The sequence below is a fragment of the Dendrobates tinctorius genome, unplaced genomic scaffold (assembly GCF_039654945.1).
Source record: "Dendrobates tinctorius isolate UK_male_01 unplaced genomic scaffold, ASM3965494v1 ptg000095l, whole genome shotgun sequence".
In the NCBI taxonomy this organism is placed as follows: domain Eukaryota; kingdom Metazoa; phylum Chordata; class Amphibia; order Anura; family Dendrobatidae; genus Dendrobates; species Dendrobates tinctorius.
Window position 1 is genome coordinate 19994762 of NW_027361763.1, and position 23147 is coordinate 20017908.

The following is a 23147-nucleotide window of genomic DNA, read 5'->3' on the forward strand; positions in this document are numbered from 1 at the left end:
TGAAATCATGGACACTTATGTTTTCTTTTGCCTGATCTAAACGCTATTCCTTATGTTATGTGCTGGTTTATGGGTTATGGAGCAATAAACCCTGAGAACTTTTAAAAGGAACGTGCCTCCTGATTGATTCCCGTGGCTCCTGAGCGAGTTGAATCCCTACACACCACATAGCAAAAAATAACCTAAACCCTAAGTACTAGTAGGAATATATAACTAATTCATTCAATATTTAGAGACTTATCTTCCTGCTCTAAGCCAGGGGTCGCCTGTGGGCAGGTCTCTCCTTGGTTTCTCTGGCTTAGAGCAGGGAGATAAGACTCTGCCTCTATTCCCGCCCCAAAGCACGGGAGTCTCATTAACTGCAAACGTTTCACACTGATTACACAAGAACCACAAGATGGCTTTCTTCACCCCAGGTATCATTTTAATCAGTTTAACAGTGCTAACTTGACAATGTCTGTAGTTTACTTAGAAAAATCCTGCTGACAGTTCTCTTTAAATGTTTCACGTCATCAAACAAATTTAAATATTATTCACAGATAACACAAGTAAACACAAAATGCAGTTTCTAGGTGAAGTTTTTTTTATTACTAATGGAAAAAGAAATCCAAACCTACAGGGCCCTGTGTGAAAAAGTGATTGCCCCCTAAACCTAATGATTTATTGGACCAACCTTAGCAGCAACAATTGTGGATTTTGTCAGATCTGCTCATCTCAAGTTAATATATCAAGAACAGCTGTAAAATTTTAATAAGCATTAAACTGCAAGAGTGCTGGTTTCTACAAGTGGTAGATGACAATATCCATTCATGAAAATGGGAATAATTTAATGAATGCTGTTGGTCTGATATCTAAGGCTAGTGTCACACTAGCTTATGGAGGAGCTGCGGATGGCTGCATACACTATCTTTAGCATTAGGTACGCAGGCCATGCCGATGTATGCGGATGATTCCGCATGCGTCGTTTCAACGGTGCGGTGAGCGCAGCAAAATGCAACATGCTGCATTTGGTGTAGGTTGTCGCACCGTCAAAATGATGCATGCGGATTCATCCTCATACATCGGCATGGCCTGCGTACCCAATGCTAAGGATAGGGTACGCAGGCCGCATGCCAACAGAGGTGGAGCTGACCGGAGGAGGTGCGGCCATGGGCGGAGCTTTATGGAGGAAGTCCGCAGCCCTCCGCAGCTCCTCCATACGCTAGTGTGAAACTAACCTAAGACCTCCTAAATGTTGGGTTCTGGAAGTTAGGAACAACGCTGTGCAGAGCCCGTTCAACCTCAGCTCTCTTCACCATCTATAGGAATGTATGAAATAGCCTATGGAGTAAAATATGTTGTGTGTAGTAATAATAATTATGTTTCTATGTTGTTACTGTATTATTCAGATCAGTTATGGTGCAATGGATCCTATTATGAGCAATTCAAACCTCTTTCCATCGTTCTTCCAAGCTCTTCCCAATTACTCAACCCAGTGTCTGGCCATTATACAATTACTCAGACATTATAACTGGACGTGGATCGGTGTTATTACATCTGATGATGATTTCGGAGAGAAGCAGAGCCAGGAATTAAAGACAATGGCTGCCACATATGAAATCTGTGTTGAGTACATTATTAAAATTTGTGATTCTGTGCAAAAGTTTCCAAATTATTTTGAAAACTTAAAGACTATAAACAACTCAACTTCACAAGTCATTGTCATTTGTGGAACATTTTCTGTCTTCACTGTATTCTTTATTGAGGAGGAACTCAAAGCCCGTGAGAAGACCTTCATTGTACCAGCAGGTTGGATTGCTAACATCATGCCACCTACAAAAACAAGGTCACCGTTTCATGGAAGTCTGGTATTTTCCCCACCTACTAAAAAGATGCCAGATTTGAGAAATTTCCTCCAAGAAATTAGCCCAAGAAATCGTCCGGATGACATTTTATTGGCGAATATCATTGCATTTGCTTTTCAATGTTTCACCACTCTTCAAATGAGAAAATATTTTATTCATTTACCTCTTCACGAATGCAACAGAACCATTAAGTTAGGTGAGCTTAGTAACAATGTATACTATACTGTTAGTTTTAGGGTCACTTATCTTGTGTATAAATCTGTCTACGCAGTGGCTCATGCTCTACATGAGATGGAATCACAGATAGGAAAAAATATAAAATCCAAAGAAAATCAGAGACTGCTGCAAAAGGTAAGAAATGACTTATGAAAAGCATAGGATTAAGTATAATATAAGAATGAGTTATAAAGCAGAATAAAGTACTCCTGTTAATAATACGTGCTCAAGTAGAGTCCCAAACCTTACTGAACTGTCATACAGGAACTGGAGAAGATATAATGTAGAAAATGTTATTTGTATAAAGGCAATCCACAGTCACATATATAGATGAACGAGCACTAAAATGCTTGGATGCTCATTCAAACCGAGCAATTCCTAATGCTTATTTCAAGTAACGAGTATAATGTGAGTCAATGGGGAATCTGAGCATTTTTCCAGCAGATCCTACAAAGAAGTCTGGGGGGCAGTGAAAATGTAGACATGGATGGGAAAAGTTCTGATTGTAAGGAGAAAAAGATGGGGAAGAACACTGAAAACATCTCTGACTACCAGATCGCTGCTGACAACAATGGTGTCACATTTTTACTCCACTTTAAAGTGAACCTGTCAGCAGGATTGTGCTCAGTAAACTACAGACACTGTCAGGTTGGCGCTGTTACAATGATACCTGGTGATGAAATCTGTCTTGTGGTTGTTTAATCTGTATTTTTCAGTTAGTGAGATTCTCGTGGTTTCGGGGTGGCCTGTGGGTGGGTTGTGGGCAGAGCTCTTCCCTCAAATCAGAGAGATATGTCATAAAAGTTTCTTAATAAATAACATTTCCCACATGTCTAGTTTACATCAGCACAATTTTGGAAGCAAAATTTTTTTTTGTTAGGAAGTTATAGAGGTTAAAAGTTGACCAGCGATTTCTCATCTTTACAACAATATTTACAAAACCATTTTTTTTAGGTACCACATCATATTTAAAGTCATTTTGAAGGGTGTACATATCAGAAAATACCCAAAAGTGACACCATTCTAAAAAAAGAACCTCTCATGGTGCTGAAAACCACATTCAAGAAGTTTATTAACCCTTTACGTGCTTCACAGGAACTGAAGCAATGTGGAAGGAAAAAAATTAACATTTGACCTTTTTTTTGCAAAAAAATTAATTCAGAACCAATTTTTTTTATTTTCACAAGTGTTAATAGAGAAAATGAACCACAAAATTTATTGTGCAATTTCTCCTGAATACGCCGATACCCCATATGTGGGGGTAAACCACTGTTTGAGCGCATGGCAGACTTCGCAAGTGAAGGAGCGCTATTTGACTTTTTCAATGCAGAATTAGCTGGAATCGAGATTGGACGCCATGTCCCGATAGGAGAACCCCTGATGTGCCTAAACAGTGAAAAACCCCAACAAGTGACACCATTTTGGAAACTAGACTCATTAAGGAACTTATTTAGATGTGTGGTGAGCACTTTGCACCCACAAGTGCTTCACAGAAGTTTATAATGTAGAGCAGTGAAAATAAAAAATCATTTTTTTTCCTCAAAAATGATTTTTTAGCTCCCAATTTTTTTTATATTCCCCAGGGTAACAGGAGAAATTGGACCACAAAAGTGGTTGTGCAATTTGTTCTGAGTATGCTAATAGCCCATATGTGGGGGGGAACCACTGTTTGGGTACATGGGAGAGCTTGGAAGGGAAGAAGCGCCATTTTGGAATGCAGACTTTGATGGAATGTTCTGCAGGCGTCATGTTGTGTTTGCAGAGCCCCTGATGTGCCTAAACAGTAGAAACCCCCTCAAATAACCCCATTTTGGAAATTAGACCCCCAAGGAGCTTATCTAGATGTGTGGTGAGCACTTTGAACCCTCAAGTGCTTCACAGACGTTTATAACGCAGAGCCGTGAAAATAAAAAATCATTTTTTTTCCTCAAAAATGATTATTTAGCCCCCAATTTTATTATTTTCCCCAGAGTAACAGGAGAAATTAGACCTGCAAAGTTGGTGTGCAATTTGTCCTGAGTATGCTGATGCCCCATATGTTGGGGTAAACCACTGTTTGGGCACACATCTGGGCTCGTAAGGGAGGGAGCACCATTTGACTTTTTGAACGCAAAATTGGCTGGAATCATGGGTGGCGCCATGTCGCGTTTGGAGACTCCCTGATGTTCCTATATAGTAGAAACCCCTCAATTCTATCTCTAACCCTAACCCCAAATCACCCCTAACCCTAATCCCAAACCTAAACCTAATACCAACCCTAACCCTAATCGTAATCCCTAACCCTAATCCTAACCCTAGTTCTAACCCTAACCCTAATTTCAGCCCTATCCCTAATTCAACCTAATGGAAAAATTAAAATAAATATATTCTCTTTATTTCATTATATTTCCCTAACTAAGGGGGTGATAAAAGGGGGGTCATTTACTATTTTTTTATTTTGATCACTGTGATAGGGTTTATCACAGTGATCAAAATGTACATTGAATGAATGAATGAATGAATGTAATCTGCATGCGCCCGCCATTTTCTTCCCGGACCAAGATGCGATCACATCAGAGGAGAAAGTAAATGCAAAATCGTGGCTTTTTTTGCAGACACCGTTATACTGTTAATAATGGCGATTGCAAAAGCAAGGTAAGTAAAAACTGACCCGAATCATGTTCTCTCAGGTCTCGGCTACCTTCGGCAGCCGAGACCCCGGAGAAAATCAGACTCTGGGGGGGCGCTATGCACTTTTTCCACAGCGCCATTAATTAACGGCGCTGTGGTTTAAGTACCCTTAACTACCGCCATTAAAAGGCGTATCGGCGATCGTTAAGGGGTTAAGCTATATGGTTAAGGGAAAATAGATGGTAACAGGTGGTATCCAACAGCCAACTTAAAAACACACTGCAGTAACAGACTATTTTGGTTACTTAAATGTTAAATATTGTCCAAAAATTATCCTTTTTTAGGACCAATGCCTGCCTTGCTGGAGTTTGTATAAAGGCAGTAAAAATGGATGAAAAATTATCCCTTTGTTTAGGGAGCAAAGTCATCAGTGATGTTTTGTAAGTGAAGAGGTAATGATTTCTCAACTAGTAGTGATAAAAAGTCATCCATTTTTTGGAATCTGCAAATTCAGAATTATATGCTTTGCATTTGTACAAATGCTTGTCATGAGCTGACACTTTCCTGGCTGAAGCAATCCTATTATTCAAGCTGGTTTATTTCTGAAAGAAATGTTGCATAATTAAATTCAGGATATGTGGAGAGCAGGGAGAGTGAATTACTTTGCTCAACCATGTGGCAGTCACAATGTTCCAGTCATTGTTACTTACAAACATTCCATGATGCAGCTGACAGGTAAGACAGCTGGCAAGAAATTTGCCGCTTGATGAACAACTGACCAATTTGGACCATAACACGTTATCAGGCTGCGCTGCTTTAATGAAGAATCATTAGGACCAAGATGAGTTAAAAGATTTTTATTTTCACAACGCGTTTCAATCCTGGACTAGCCCAAGGATCGGTCATTGATATTAAAGTAATGGACAACTTCTTTAAGATATAGATATGGGTAAATAGAAAGCTATGACTGCATAAATATAATAATCACGTCTGAGTTGGATTTAAACTAACATTCTAATTATTAATAAGTGATAAAACAAAACACTTATCTATAAAAAAGTGATAAATGTAAAAACTTTATTTCATGTCAATCAATTGTGTTTCTCTATCATAAATGTAACTTGTCAATGCTGTCACTCTAGCTTACAGTAAATAATTATTAACTCAAACAAATGGAAAAATAAGACCCAAACATACTACAGTCATATTCTACTACAAAAAAAAGAGGTTTAGTAAAATATCATGTAATTAAGGATAATAGGAGGATTAGCCCCCTCAAAAAATGGCAATGCTTGGCACCATTTCACACAATGCTGAAGACTCAGACACAGGGTTGAGTGTTCAATCAGACTGCACTCAGCCATTCAAGTCAATGAATGCGGTGAAAACATGAGACTGTAAGATTATATCTGAGTGCAGTCTGATTCCTGAGCACAGACATAATGGAGAAGATGGAGAATTTTTTTTCTTCATCTTCTCCTCATCCAAAAGAATCAGAGCACATTATGCTCACACTTTGATCAAACTCTACTTACTTTTCCTTTGAGACTTGTAGCTCCATCTGGGCTGGAAGATTGGAATTTACCTTCTGTCAGTGTTTGATCTACTTTGTACCTGAGTTGGGCTGCAAGTAGTGATGAGCGAGTATACTCGTTGCTCGGGTGACCTCCGAGCATTTTGGCGTGCTCGGAGATTTAGTTTTCGTCATCTCAGCTGCATGATTTGCGACTGCTAGACAGCTTGAATACATGTGTGGAATGCCTGTTTGTTAGGGAATTCCCACATGTATTCAGCCAGTTTATAAGTCGCAAATTATGCAACTGAGACGACGAAAACTAAATCTCTGAGCACGGCAAAATACTCGGAGATCACCCGAGCAACGAGTATACTCGCCCATCACTAGTTGCAAGCGATTTAAGCTCCTGAAATCTTGCTGTCCACTGCCAGTAATAATTTCACTAGCTTTAGTGAGCTTCTGGATATCCTGCTTGTATATCCGGTAGACATTTCTTATGTTGACTGCACTGCTACTGTTGTGAGTTCATTTTCCCCTCCGTCACTGAGGCCTGGTGAACTCCCTATTCTAGTGAAGGAAGGTAGTGAGCCTGATTATCAGGCACCTGGGACTAATGAAGACGATTGGCTGAGTGGAGTCACTGACTGGATTTAAGGCAGCCTACGCCCTTTCTGCCCTGCGGGTGATTTCTCTGTGGACTCTTGGACACCAGTCTGATTCCTGCTCTCCTAAAGCTAAGTTTTCTGTTTTGCCTTTTTGCATTTAAGATTTGTTTTCATTTTTCTTTCTTTTTAGATTCTGCCACTCCCTGCTGGAGTGTGCAGTGTTCCTAGAGCTCTGTCTTCTGAAAGTACCTGAGTGCTGATTTAGTTTTTGAAGCTTAGTTGCTTCAGGGCCATTTTTATATCAGCTTGTTGGCTTTTGTCTCTGATAGGGTTTTGGCAGATTGCAGACAGCAGCCTTCCTATCCGTTCCTAGCTAGGTAGTTTTTGGGCCCCGTCTTTGCTCAGCCTGTCTTTCTGTCTGTGTAAGTGTTTTCATCTTGCTTCACCGTCATTATATGTGGGGGGCTGCCTATTGCTTTGGGGTCTGCTCTGGGGCAGTTAGATTTCCCCTTTCCTTCTTTAGGCCTATGTATCTCTCCGGCTGTGATCGAGGGGTCTAGGTCATCGTAGGAACCCCCCACAGCTACTGCTAGTTGTGTTGATAGGTTCAGGGGTCTGCAATCTGATAGTTGCCAACTTCTCTGGTTTTCTGGACTTAGCTAGCATTTCTGTTTTTGCCTCCTACGGTGACTCAATCATAACATGCTACCTTACGATTTTGTCCCTGTACTGACCTTCTGATTCTGGCCTGGCTACTGGACCCTTCTCTTGCCTCTGATTCACTCCTCTGGCCAGCAGCTCTTTTATGGAAAAAATACTGTGGACCCTGTTGTAAGACCGAATATATGTATAGGAGTAAAAGAATGAGCCGGGGGTCCTGTGGAATCAGCCATACAGAGTGACTTACATCAAGTCTGCACAAGATAGTTTTTTGAGCCTTCGGCCTGACAGTCATAATGACAGCTCACAATATATGGCTATTTTTTAAAAAATGACTGGTGACAAGCCATGCCTTTTCATTTTGGAAACTACTAGTCTAGTCCTTCACTTTTAAAAAGGGATAATTTTTGGATGTCTTTATAAAAAGATTCTATAATTGTTTAATCATTTTTGAATAGTAAACCTGTTGCAGTCCCCAAAAGGGATATTTATTCATTCTTAATTGAGAAACCAGTGTAATAAACTGCAGGTACTGAGGATGTCGCCACGGATCAGAGACAGACCAAGAGTTAAAGGGTTTATTTACAGGGGATAGATTCTACACGCAAGGAGGAGCAGTAAGGGGATTAAATGAGTAACAATATAAACTGCAAAATAGACTAAGAAGACTACTAAAAAGTTATGCAGAGTTGAGACGGTTCAACTGGAATTAATATGAGCTATCAGTCTGGGAAAACTTGATTGCAGGGTTTCTTTCTCCCACGTTGGCACCATCAATAGCAGCGCTTGCAGTCTCTGTAGTCTCCTCTGGATGGATGTAGATAGAACCTCAGGGGTTACGTCTCTGCAGTCTCTTCTTAGGGTGAAGCTGGGACCTCATGGGTTAAATCAGGAAGCAGGGAGACGCTGTGAACCTGAGTCTCCCCTGCTCTAAGTCTCGGTATGGTACACTGACAGTCACTCTGCAGTAATGATGCTACGCACACTGGGAAGTCTCTTGGCCACACTCAGGGGCCCCGGCTTGTCACTGCGGTCCCCAGTACTGCGCGCTCGGGTCACTGTCTTTGCACCGTCAGGGGGAAGGTCTCCTCTGGTCACAGAGGCTACCGAATCCACGTACTCACATACAGCATGCACTATGTCTCGTACTTCAGTCCCCTGTCTCTGGCACGCTCTCTTCAGTGCCTGGCACACTCTGCTTTCTCGCCCTTTGCCTGCACACATTCCGGTCCACCGCCCCTTTCACATGGTCCAGTCCATCCAGGGCAGAAAGTTTTCCCCCCGGCAACCCTGCTGTCTGGCTAATTGGTTCCGGATCAAGAGCAGGGAAGGTAACCTCCTTTGGGCTCTTCTTCCTCTTCACCCCCTTACACCAGTACATCTTCATTTAACAGAAAACACAGCATTTGATACTCTCCAAAAATGGATAATTTTTACTTTCTCCATGTAATGGAGCCACAGCTTCATCTTTTTGTATCACCTGTGTATAAACACAAGCGAGGCAGGCATCTGTCCCACAAAATGGATAATTTTTACTTTCTCCATGTAATGGAGCCACAGCTTCATCTTTTTGTATCACCTGTGTATAAACACAAGCGAGGCAGGCATCTGTCCCACAAAATGGATAATTTTTACTTTCTCCATGTAATGGAGCCACAGCTTCATCTTTTTGTATCACCTGTGTATAAACACAAGCGAGGCAGGCATCTGTCCCACAAAATGGATAATTTTTACTTTCTCCATGTAATGGAGCCACAGCTTCATCTTTTTGTATCACCTGTGTATAAACACAAGCGAGGCAGGCATCTGTCCCACAAAATGGATAATTTTTACTTTCTCCATGTAATGGAGCCACAGCTTCATCTTTTTGTATCACCTGTGTATAAACACAAGCGAGGCAGGCATCTGTCCCACAAAATGGATAATTTTTAAACAGTTTATACAATTGAAATAACCTACAAAATGTAAAACTGTAGTATGAAGTTAAATAATCTGCTCATTAGACAGGAAGGAGTGTTATATATGTATTTTCTGGTCAATATGACGTTTTTCAGTAATGCGAGATAAAATCTTTTGTCAAATTCAAGCTGCAAACAATCCGCTCAACTCTCCCTGTAATGTAATGTATTATTCATTCTCCTAGTATCTTAGAAGACTGCAATTTAGAGATCAGTTTGGAGAAGATGTTAATTTCAATGAGAAAAGAGAAATGTCTACAATCTATCACATTTCTAATTTGAAATATGCCGCTGATGGAATAATTATCTCCAATGATGTTGCACAATTCAATGCATCATCCCAAGAAGGAAATCAGCTGGTGTTCAAGGAGAGCGACATATTTTGGAAAAATGGCAATGTAAGTAATTTTTTTATTTTTATATAATTATGTAATTAGCATCTATTTTATTTTATTAGCTTCTGTGCCCGGACTGGTTGAGTATAGGTAACTTATAAATATTTCCATTGTCATTCATAAGTCAGGGTATGAAGTATGTACTAAAGCAGACATATCAGATGATCACATTTTTAGACATTGTAAACTTGACTTGATAGTTTTCAAATGTGCCCAATTTATCATAGTGGCTCAGATTTGATAACAAATTTGACAAATCTTTACACTGTCCTGTATAAATTTATGCCATCCTTAACCTTAAATCACTTATTTTACACTCAAATTTTGTCACGTTCTTTCATTTACAACGCCAATGGCTTCATAGCGATTGGGCATGGCTTCTCTTTCGCTAAAATGGACATGGCATTTGCAGTCATTTATTCAGTGCTGTAACCACTTTTCCAGCACAGCCACCCCTTTTTTCTGTCAAGTCACTCCTTGTCAGACTATCCCCAGAAAGGGATAGATTTCATGGCTGAAAATTATGGTGCACCTTCCATTTACCACATTTATTGGACAATTTCATAACGTCTAGAAAAGGCGTTTGTGTCACATTGTGTTACAAGGCTTCCATGGCACTTACCCTCTCTCCTTGTGAATCCTATGAGCAGCAGATTTGCTTGTGATCCCTCTATCTTTAGGATCACTTGAAATTTTCTGCTTGGGTGCCAAGGTGTTGAACTGCCTACTTCTCCTTTTGATGGATAGAGATGCAGATCTGGTTTGGCTAGGGCATGGAGATCTTACTATCACTACAAATCATATATGCTAAAAAGGCATAAATTTCAAATTAAGAAATTATACAATATAATTTATTGAGAATAGTTAAAAAATTTAGGCTAAAAGGGGATCTGCACAAAGAAATGGCGACAGCTACAGTAGGAAGGGATTTGATGTAAAGTATCCAAATTTACAATAGATGACATTTTTTTTTCCTCACACACTAATCTTCACATTATCTACAGTGTTCTATAGCTTTCTCTCCCTATGTCTATGCCTATGAGCTGTGTTGTAATCCTAAAATACAAATTCACTGCAAAAAGGCAGCTGCATTCTCTGTCTCAGCTTTTATACCGGCTAATCTATGATAGTCACTTCTGATTGGCTGCATAATGTGATAACTGAAAGGCATTATGGGGAAGTCTGTCTGTGTCCGACACCTTATGAGCCTCCGCTGGATGTCACAATCTTCTGTTTTGTGTGAAATGGTAATATTATTTTGCTTAGGGTGATCAGTAAAAATCTAATCGCAAATTGCAATTCGTTCAAATTCCATGGGTTCAGTGAATTTCCTCGAATTTGACACACATTTGAATTGATTTTCTTATCTCTAATTCTAGCACTTTGAAGACAGACTGCATGGATGTAAATGAGCCTTTTTCTGTAAGGTACTGTAGTTCAATGAGGGTTATTTAAGGCTAGTTTCACACTAGGGTTTCACTGACCTGCATTGGTCTGCGCACGGCCGCCGCTAAGCTCTGCCCCGGCCGCGTCTCCTCCCGGCCGCTCTGCCTGTGGGCGCATGACACTGCATGCGACCTGTGTACCCTATCTTTAGCATTGGGTTGCTCAGGCCATGCACAGGTATGCATTTGCCGGCACATGCGTCCTTTTGACAGTGCGCCGAGTGCACCAAAATGCAACATCAAAAGTACGCAGGCACCGGCAAACGCATACCTGCACCTGCACACGGCCTGCGTACCCAATGCTAAAGATAGGGTACGCAGGTCGCATGCAGCGTCATGCGCCCATAGATGGAGTGGCCAGGAGGAGGTGCGGCTGGGGGCGGAGCTTAGTGGCGGCCGTGTGCAGACCGATGCAGGTCAGTGAAACGCTAGTGTGAAACTAGCCTAATTCAGACAATGCATTCCAATGCCCTAGGGCATCTTTTTCAAGTCATAAACAAAATGTCTATTTCCCTGAGAATTAGTCAGTGAGCTCATTCAAGCATCCTCCTCTCAGCTGATTTATGGTGAGTGACTAAATTAAAATTGGATGTTGAGTTAAACAAAGACATTGTGAGAACCAAAAGGTGCAAAAACTACAAATTATACCCATTTGCAAAAATTATTTTTTAGCCAAAAATACATGTATTTACATAAAAAATTGTCCCCAAACATGCCTCATCCATTTGAGATTGGGTTACCACTGTGCAATGTGTTAGCTTATTCCGTATGATTTTATTGCAAAAGCTTTTATTTAAGTCAAGGAAAATAAAACTTTATGGCTCTTTGCACACATTAATACCAAATGGTAGTTGTGGCAAATTTTTCAGCTGACATAAAGTTGCAGCTGATGTCACGTGAAAGAGTCGGCGGCCAGGTCTTCAATTATACTCGTGCCTGAAAGATGTGAGTACAATGAAATCCTAGGATACACATTCTATGAGCTGGCTGACAGATTGACCGCCGGCTCAGAGAACAACTGAATTCCACTTTGGATAGTGGCAAAACGCAGTCACCTTGGAGACACCTTTGATTGTTGCCTCAAGCAACCCAACGGCACCCCTTGCTGGCTAAGCCTGGATCAAATGCAACTCCTGCACCTTCATTTTAGATCCCTATAATATGCCTAGTGTAAAACCACATATGGGGTATTTCTATTCAATTGCAATGCAAATTGCAGTGAACATTTCATTTCTTGTGGTGAACATTAAAAAAAATTACTATAACTAATATCACGTTTTCAAGCGTGAAATTGTTTGCATAGTACGAGGTGATTTTTATACCACTGAACTAAATAAAAATATTTTAAAAATTCCATCACGTACAGTTTTTTCACAAACACTACGATGAGTAAAATATGAGTGATGGACTCTTTGATTCATCCAAAAATAGCCTGAAAGCTGTGCTACTGCACAATGGCAGCAAGTATGCTTCAGTGCCTGTAGGGCATTCTGTCCTCTTGAAGGAAAGCCAGCAGAATTTAGACTTTATTCTCAACAAACTATGACGATCAAGGATGGTCAATATCTGAAAGTTCTCTGTTTGCTCCTTGGGCACCAATGAAAATGCACAAAGTACTCATGCTTTTTGTGTAACTGGGACAGTTGGAATAGGACTCATCACTGGATCAAAAAAAAAGTTGGCCAACGGGAACATCTTTGCAACCTCGACTCAAGAACATAGTTGCGGAAACTTTAGTTGATCCCACTAAAAAAAAGGTGCAAGAATGAATTTCCTAGACTATAAGATATACTTTTTTTCCTCAAAATATTGGGGGAAATGGTGGTGCATCTTATAGTCTGAATGTAGCTTACTGGGGGGTGTGGCAGAGGCAAGAGCCGGCAATGCTACGGGCTCTGGGCTGGGAAGAGGGGGTGTTCGGAGGTGCGACTCTGTGGGGCGATGCTATGAGTACCAGGCTGGTAGAAGGGTGTGTTCAGTCACAACATTTTGTGAAAGCCCAGAGCCCCTGCATTTCCATGGATTTCAATGCAGTGGACCTAGGGAAAATGTGCAGATAGAGATCTCGGCACCTCTGGCGCATTTTTTACCGGAGTCCACTGTATTGAAAACCATGGAATTGCAGGGGCTCCAGGCTTTTGCAAAATGCTGGCAGAGTCCCCTGCTGCTGAATACCCCCTCCTACCTGGAATGGGATTTGCAGCATTGCCCCATAGCATCACCCAAAATGTTGGGGGAAAAAGTGTGTCTTTTAGTCCAAAAAATACTGTACTTTATAACACAAGCTTGAAAAATCATTTTAAAATCTGAAATGTTGGCCTACTGAAATGCATGTTCATTAAATGTACTCAATACTTGGTCGGGGCTCCTTTTGCATCAATTACTGCAATGCGGCGTGGTATGGAGGCGGTCAGCCTGTGGCACTGCTGAGGTGTGATGGAAGCCCAGGTTGCTTTGATAGCAGCCTTCAGCTCATCTGCATTGTTGGGTCTGGTGTCTCTCATCTTCCTCTTGACAATACTCCTTAGATTCTCTATGGGGTTAAGGTCAGGCGAGTTTGCTGCCAATCAAGCACAGTGATACTGTTGTGTGTACACCAGGTATTGGTACTTTTGGCAGTGTGGGCAGGGGCCAAGTCCTGCTGGAGAATGACATTTCCTCCTCCAAAAAGCTTGTCGGCAGAGGGAAGCATGAAGTGCTCTAACATTTCCTAGTAGACGGCTGCACTGACTTTGGTCTTGGTAAAACACAGTGGACCTACACCAGCAGAAGACATGGCTCCCCAAACCATCACTGATTGTGGAAACTTCACACTAGACCTACAGCAGCTTGGATTGTGGCCTCTCCACTCTTCCTCCAGACTCTGGGACCTTGATTTCCAAATGAAATGCAAAATTTACCTTCATCTGAAAACAACATCTTGGACCACTGACAGCAGTCCAGTTCTTTTTCTCCTTGGCCCAGGTAAGACGCTTCTGGCGTTGTCTATTGGTCATGAGTGGCTTGACACAAGGAATGTGACACTTGTAGCCCATGTCCTGGATACGTCTGTGTGTGTTGGCTCTTGAAGCAATGACTCCAGCAGCAGTCCAATCCTTGTGAATCTTCTTCAAATTTATGAATGGCCTTTTCTTAACAATCCTTTCAAGGCTGCAGTTATCCCGGTTGCTAGAGCACCTTTTTCTAAAACACTTTTTCCTTCCACTCAACTTTCCATTAATATGCTTGGATACAGCACTCTGTGAACAACCAGCAATGATCTTTTGTGGCTTACCCTCCTTGTGGAGTTGTCAGGAACAATGCACTGCACTCGCTCACTGAGCCAGTGCGTGTGTCCTGAATAAACAAACTGTGCCCAAAAGATACCTGGGGAGTGAGGCAGCAGTGGTGAAAGATACGTGCTTCAGACAAACAGGACCTGAATCACCTGACTGCTGGGGGTGTGGTCTAAGCTCCAGAGATCTAGGAGGTGAAGGAAAACTCCTAGCAGGGTAACTTCAGGACAAAGTTACCAAGGGGCATAGACAGAATGGATAGTCAGGACGTAGCCAAGGGTCATACACAGAGAGGGCAGCGCAGTACAAGAGGGTCAGGCAAAACTCGTAACAGAGACAGAGCAAAATCAGAACCAGACAGACGAAATGTAGCACAGGCACAACAGGGTCAGACACACTCAGCCAAAGGTCAGAGTATAAACGACAAAGATTGGCCTCACAGTAAGGCTATAAAAAGCCTCTCAGGACCCAGAACGAGGCCAACCGAGTTAACCCTGTGACTGCCTGGCCCGAGAACCCAGTAAACCATGACAGGAGTGTGTCAATGACTGCCTTCTGGACATCTGTCAAGTCAGCAGTCTTCCCTATGATTGTGGAGCTACTGAAGCAGGAAGCCTTTGCAGGTATTTTTGTTAATCCTTCTAATTTATTAAGATAATGATTTTGGATTTTTATTGGCTGTAAGCCATAATCATCAACAGAAATAAACACATAAAATATGAGGTTCACTTTTTGTATTGGAGAACTGAAATAATTTGACTTTTTGATGATATTCTAATTTAGTGAGATGCACATGTATGTGTGTAGATTGGAAATAGAATCAATATGAAGTCTTATAATAGAACTAGTATGGGTACGGCCATCAATGGCAGAATGTGAATGGATTGCACTTAAAAATATAATTGTGCAGAAAAAATAAGCTTTAAAAATTTATAATAAGAAAAAAAATATATTATTTTAAAATTTATTTTTTAAATGTAAAATGTAAATTTGCACAGTTGTGGGAAATACTAAGTCAACTATAGTATGTCAGCTGAACAAGACGGATTAAGAAGAAATGGAAAGTTTGGAAGATGAGGCAGTTTATTGTTTTTGTCCTTTTTGTTGTCATGTCTGTTGTTTGGATGATGTGTTGGGTAAAAAAAAAGGCTATGTTACTCTTATATTGTGGGAAGCACAAGCTTTTGAATGCACTTTGCCCCTGAGGAAGCCATATCTTGGTGATGATATGCGTGGGGTTCTCCCCTCTAGCTTTCCTATATTTTTTACACAGGTTCCATCTTCATACCTTTTTCCTGTTCTACTATTTGCTAAGATTGTTTTTCAGGTGGTGTTGACAATATATTATGTTTTGAGCTTCATCTTTATTTGATTGTTTATTTTAATCTTTCTGATTTATATTGCCTGTTCCACTCTGACAATTATTATACTATAGGTGAGATATTTGTAGATTGATTATTGTTAGCGATCAGAGGACCCGTGAACTTTTGGGTTCAGCTGGACTAAGGTTAAAATTTCAGTTCAGTATGCGATCTTGACCCCAAACCCAAACCCCATAGAAGTCAATAGCGGCCTGAACATCAGTGCTTTAAAATGACTGTAAAATGTGTATTGTAAGGACTAGGGTTTGCAAAAGGAAGCTAAATGGGGGTAAGAGCAGGACAAGTGCCCTACAAACACATTTGGATATGAAAATGACTTAAAATAACATAAAATCCCTCAAAAAAAGGACACATTTTGGGATGAATCTAACTTTTGTGAAGTGGAATGGATTGAAAAAAAAAATTGGAAGGTGAGGCCCTGTACCATGACTACCGCGTACACACGGATGGTAGAGTGAAAATGCAAACGGTCATTAAAGAGTTAATTTTTCCCGCTTTAATGAATTTCTGACCACAGATCAGTGTAAAAAACATGAAAATCATGAATTTGTCAATGAATGAATTGAAAAACGCAATCATGTTGTGAACTGTGGAAGACGTGGAAGAGGAAAAGGGTAACAATGTTTTAAACTTGTGGCTTTCATACTCCATATCTCATTATCCACTTCTGCTTTGACTGTGAGACTGCCATCATTTTATAGACAATCATCTTCGATAACTCAAAGTTGGTATATACTGGTCCACTCATTTGGGTATGTATACAGTTTTTTCTTCAATTCCACCCACAAGTGTTTGATTGGGTTGAGGTCTGGGGACTGTAGGGGCCATTCCAACACCTCTACTTCATTGTCATTGAACCATTTCTTCACCAATCTCAATGTATGCTTTGTGCTATCCTGAAGTACTATGACATGCTTTTCATACCCACAGTATTTGAGTGTATGAAGTAACTCATCTTGTAGGATACCCACATATAGCTCAGCATTGAGACCACCATCTATACTGGCCAAGTATCCAGTGCTTTTGGTTATGAAACAACCCCATATCATCAGGCTTCCTCCAGTAAACTTGACATTTCCTTCAATTTCTCAATCCGTTGGCCCCTCTTTCCCTTGTTTCTTTCAGACCCATTTGCACCTATCAGAGCCTAGTCTATTGACTTTTGTGTCATCGCTCCAAATCACTCGTTTCAAATGTCCACTTTGTGTACTTGTTTGTAACTCGATCCGACGTTTCTTATGACAATATTAAAGTTGAGGCTTCTTCACCTTTTTTTCTTCCACCATTCCATACTTGTTTAATATGCATTTCATGGTGCTTGGCTTGATATCTGTGATCTCACTATTATTACGTATATGAGCCACCTTCATTTCCACGTGTGTCGAGCCAGAACCGATAGACCTTGGGATGAGCTGACTTGTTGACTCTAAGGTGATGTCCACCTTTTGACTTCTGAATGAATAGATGGACTTCATTTTGTATTCTTCCAACTGTCATGGCGCTCACATTATGTAGTTTGGCAATTTTCTTGACCAAGAGACCACTATCGATGAGTTGGATGATGCTGTTTTTCTTTTCTTAGTAAGGGAAGAAAAATTTGGGTGGTCTATGATGGCGCTGTCTAGGATCTTCCAATCCCAATGATGGAGTTCAGTAATTCTTAACGGTTTTTATTTGCTAAGCATTTCGGAGGTATTCTGGCTCCTTCTTCAGGCTAAAATATCCATATACCATAAACATGTTCAGACCCTTATTTACACACTTACGGGCATCAACTGACAAATCAGTATATTAGCAAGATGCACCGGCAACTGCAACATCAGTCTGTATTTCAGGCAGACCCACCTGCCCCTGCGGTGCCAATATGTATACCAGCCGGACCAGCTCACACCTGCCGTACCTATCTGTATACCAGTTGTATCCATCTGCATCTGTGGTTCCTATGTTCCTGCCGTGCCTGCCTATATCAGATGTACTCTTCTATTGGGTCATTCCAGCTACCTTCCTCTTGGGGGTCAGCTGCCTTCTGTCTTGGAATAGCACCTGGTTTCCATCAGGAGCCAAGCCTAACTCCACCATCAGGAGCTCTAGTGAAGAGTCAGGTGCTCACTTAGTCATGCTCCTCCAGGCTCTTTTCTGACCACGGCACAGGGGTTTCACCACTCCCATTACAGTTAGCTTCTCTACATTAGATGTGGACAGGCGAATGTACCTATCTCTGATCACATTTCCTGCCATGTTAAGCACACGTTCTGACATGACACTTGAACAGGGCAGGTCAACACCTCAAGGCATAAAGGGCAAGCTGAGACCATGTCTACAATTTTGAGACCCAGAAGCTAAATGGGCAGACCCATCAGTTAGTACATCGAGGCGTCTGGAAAGGTACACCTCCACCATGTTGTTGTAACGCTGCCTCCTGATAATACGAACCATATCGGGTGGTGGTGTCCGATATAGTGGCAAGCTCATAATATTTTGCCACATTTCGGCAATGCTAACCCTGTCTTCTGACGTGGTGGTGGTGCGATTTCCTCCTTTGCTTTGTTCTTCCACTGAGCCCCGCTGTTAGGTGGAAAAGCCATCAGTAGTTCCTCTACCAGCATGTGCTTGTATTCCCGCATTTTGCGATCCCTCTCCAATGATGGAAGTAATGATGGTACATTGTCCTTGTAGCTGGGATCCAGCAGAGTAATCTGTATTGGTAACTATACAGGAAATTCAGTGCTAGTTGCACAGGAACAACAGCATGTATTGGCTCATGTGTTACAAGCTGCTCAGAGGCAACAAAAAGCTGTCCCCAGCCACACTCCATTGATGCTCGTGAGCTGCTCTGAGTGCCTCACCGCTCTGAAGATGGTTGTTTGTCCTCATCCTCATCATCCCAAACTGTCCCCTGACTGTACAGTTGGGTACCTGGCTGCTGTTGGGACAGGAGCCCATCTTCAAAGTCATGTGTGGACAGGTCTGATAAAGGTGTGAATTGGCCCTGTTCCCACTGCTCCTCTTCCTCCAGTGTCACCACCTCATCCATCATTGCCTGAGTTGCTTTTCCCAGCAGTCATATAAGTGGTATAGTAATGCTGATGATGGTGTCATCAGCGCTAGCCATATTGGTGGAGTATTCAAAGCAGCGCAATATGGCACACACGTCCCGCATGAAGGCCCACTCATTGGTGGTAAAGTGGGAGCTGAGATTCCACTATTGCCTGGTGCTGCTCATACAGCCTTTCCAGCATACGCAAGGTGGAGTTCCTTTTGTTGGTATGTCACATATCAGCCTGTGAGCAGGAAGACAGAAGAGACGCTGCAGAGCAGACAGGCGAGCAGAAGCAGGGTCAGAACACAGAAAGGGCGTACACACTGCCTGCACTTTCAGCAGCATCTCTGAGATGAGATATGTGGGCAGTTTTCAGGAAGCCCTAGACCACCAAGTTCAGCACATGCAACAGGCATGGGATGTGCATCAAGCCAGCTAGACTCAGAGCTGCTATGAGATTTTGCCCATTATCGCACTCTACCAGGCTGTTTGATCCCCACTACACAGCTCGTGTGTGTGGTTTTGGATTTGTCTCCTAAACAGACGAGTTTTTGAACAGTCTGCTGCCATTTCTCCACTGGATGTTCAGAAGTTGGTAGTGCAGGTCTAACTGTGACCAGATGAGGATGTGGTGGAGTAAGCGGAGTAGGAGGAGGCAACATGGATAGATAAATGTCTTGCAATCCTCCATGGTTGTAGTACATGGGCTAGAACACCCTGCGCTTCTATCAGCCAACACTACATTTACTTAGTGTGCAGTTAGGGAGATGTAACGTTCCTGGCTGTGTTTACTGGACCAAGTATTGGTGGTTATGTGGACCTTGCCACTGATGGTGTTGCGCAGTGAACACCTTACTGTGACCACAACATGTGTGTGTAGGGCAGGGATGGTACACTTGGGAAAGTAGTGACCACTGGGAACAAAACAGAATCATCATCATCTTCATTGTCATCCTTGATTTGGCTGACAAGTGCTTCTGTGTGTAAAATGGCCAATGTTCCTTGCCACCATGCCTGATTCCTACTCTGATTCCTATGACTACAGACAGTGTCCCTACAGCCTTAGATTGCAATGCCTGCAACACAGAGTCATGTTATCCATCTCTTCTGGCATCATGTCTTCCAAAGACAAAGGCTGACCTGTTCCTGTCTTCCAAAGTATAAGCTAGAAGAAGTTTTTCTAGTGTAGTAGGTTCCTTAGCACCCAGGTAGTTGTGGTTGATGGGACTATGGGGCAGAATGCAAAATACTGTAGATATAATTAAATAATAATTATAATTGTATTTATATAGCGCCAACATATTCCTCAGCACTTAAGCAGGGACATATACAGGCAATAAAAACAAAACAAAGTAACACAGTTATACAGTTACAAGTTATTCATTTATTATGATGATTTTACTTCTTTATTTTCAATCTCTGATTTCTACTGTAATAGGTTCCCGTGTCTACTTGCTCTGAACTGTGCCCTCCAGGTTTCAAAAGAACTCTAAAGCCAGGACCCCATAAATGCTGCTTTCTATGTATGAAATGCTCAGAGGGAGAAATATCCAATGAAACAGGTAATAAATAATCTTATCATAAATTAATTCAATATAAATGTGACAACATTATGATTGTTTAAAAAAGGAAAACCAAGTTTAAAAGATTGATTGCACTTCCTAAATTTTAATAACATGAATATTTATTATAAAACAAACACAAAAAAGTAGAAAAAAAATAAAAACATTAAAAAAATTCACATTGCATCAGAACATGTTGCCTAAGAAACAAACAACCCTTATGACCAGCATGATAACAAGTATAGCCATGTAAACATAATAACTATCCGAAATAATGTAAATGGACATTACTCCTAAAGTGCTGTCAAATAGTATTCAATAAGAAGAAAATAATTCAATACACACATCCAGATGATAATAAGTAATAAATGGAGTATTGAAGCATTAAACATTAATTAAGCAGTAACATTCGCAATAAACCCCCAATGAAATCAACTCCTGTGGCTATACTATTATTATCATTTTTTTTATATAGCCCCATTGGTTCCATGGTGCTGTACATGAGGAGGGGTTACATACAAATTACAGATATCACTTACAGTAACCAAACTAACAATGACAGACTGATACAGAGGGAAGAGGACTGTGCCCTTTCGGGCTTAAGGCCCCGTCACACACAGCGATCTCGCTAGCGAGATCACTGATTTTGGGATGCCACAGCGATCTTGACAGCGAGATCGCTGTGTGTGACGGGGATCAGCGACCGGCCCCCCTGCCGGTTATCGCTGACCGTGCAGCATCGGCCTGGGCCGTTTTTTGATCGCTGATCTCCCGCTGCCCAGCACGCATCGCTGCGTGTGGCAGCGAGAGACCAGCGATCAGCGACGCTGGACGCTGGTTTGTAATGTAAACATCGGGTATCCAGGAGCCATGTGACTCCTGGATACCCGGTGTTTACCTTGGAAACCGGTGTACATGCTGGTTTCCAAGGTAAACATTGGGTATCCAGGAGTCGCGCAGCTCTTATATACCCGATGTTTACCTTGGAAACCAGTGTGTACGCCGGTTTCCAAGGTGAACAGCGGGTATCCAGGAGTTGCGCAGCTCTGGGATACCCGATGTTTACATTAGAAACCAGCGTCCAGCGTCGCTGGTCCTGATCGCTGGGGCTGTCTTGTGACAGCTCACCAGCGATCAGCCTAACGATGTCCCAGCGATCTCATCATGTCGGATCGTTGGTGGGATCGCTGGGACATTGTTATGTGTAATGGGGCCTTTACATTCTACAGGATGGTGGGAAAGGAGACAGTAGGTCAGGGGGTTGCAGCAGTGCTGGCATTGTTTGAGGTGGTAGCTCCGGTAGTGGTGAGGAAACAGTGGGGTCATTGCAAGCTGTAAGCTTTCCTGAAGAGGTGGGTTTTCAGGTTCCGTCTGAAGGATCTGAATGTGGTTGATAGTCGGACGTGTTGGGGCAAAGAATTCCAGAGGATGGGGGATATTTGGGAGAAGTCTTGGAGGCGGTTGGTTGAGGAGCGAATAAGTGAGGAGGAGTGAAGGAGGTCTTGTGAGGACTGAAGATTACGTGAAGGAAGATATCGGGAGATAAGGTTAGAGGCATATGGAGGAGACAAGTTACAGATGGCCTTGTAAATCAGTATTAGTAATTTGAACTGGGTACACTGAGGGAATGGGAGCCAGGGAAGAGATTTGCAGAGGGGAGAAGGGGAGGAATAGCGAGGAGAGAGATGAATTAGTCAGGCAGCAGAGTTAAGGATGGACTGGAGAGGTGTGAGGGTGTTTGCAGGGAGTCCACAGAAAAGGATGTTGCAGCAGTCGAGGTGGAGGATGATGAGGGCATGCACAAGCATTTTAGCAGATTGAAGGTTGAGGAAAGGACTGATTCTGAAAATGTTTTTGAGCTGGAGGTGACAGGAGGAGGAAAGAGCTTGGATGTGCGGTTTGAAGGACAGGGCAGAGTCAAAGGTTACTACGAGGCAGCGGACTTCCGTTACAGGGGAAAGCGTGATGTTGTTAATTGTGATAGATAGGTCAGGTAAGGAAGATCTATGAGATGGAGGAAAGATGATGAGTTCAGATTTGTCCACATTGAGTTTGAGGAAGCAAGAGAAGAAGAAGGAGGATATGGCTGATAGAAACTCCGGGACTCTGGAGAGCAGAGAGATGACATCTGGGCCAGAGAGGTAGATGTGAGTGTCATCAGCATAAAGGTGGTACTGGAATCCATGAGACTTTATGAGTTGTCCCAGGCTAAGTGTATAGATTGAAAAGAGTAGGGGTTCTAGAACAGAGCCTTGGGGGAGTCCAACAGAAAGAGGGTGGGATGAGGAGATAGTGTCAGAGTGGCAGACACTGAATGTCCGGTTGCAAAGGTTTGAGGAGATCCAGGATAGGGTGAGGTCTTTGATGCCAAAGGAGGAGAGGATCTGTAGTAGGAGGCAGTGGTCAACTGTGTCGAAAGCAGAGGACAGGTCTTAAAAGGAGGAGTATAGGGTATTGTCCATTAGCTTTGGCTGTAAGCATGTTGTTAGTAGTTTTGGTCAGGGCCATCTCAGTGGAGTGATGGGGGTGAAACCAGATAGTAGATTGTCAAAGAGCAAGTTAGATGAGAAGTGGGAGGAAAGTTCAGCATGGACATGCTGCTCCTGGAGTTTGGAAGCGAACGGAAGCAGCGATATTGG

General features: G+C 42.1%; 1 protein-coding gene across 1 annotated transcript in view; it reads left to right on the forward strand.

Annotated features, from left to right (window-relative positions):
- LOC141098806 (vomeronasal type-2 receptor 26-like) overlaps positions 1 to 23147 on the forward strand; it is a 42262-nt gene that overhangs the window by 13338 nt on the left and 5777 nt on the right. The window contains exons 2-5 of the mRNA XM_073586781.1: positions 1389 to 2040; positions 2116 to 2195; positions 9595 to 9807; positions 20385 to 20508. Coding sequence (XP_073442882.1) covers positions 1389 to 2040; positions 2116 to 2195; positions 9595 to 9807; positions 20385 to 20508 — 1069 coding nt within the window. The remainder of the gene's footprint in view (positions 1 to 1388; positions 2041 to 2115; positions 2196 to 9594; positions 9808 to 20384; positions 20509 to 23147) is intronic.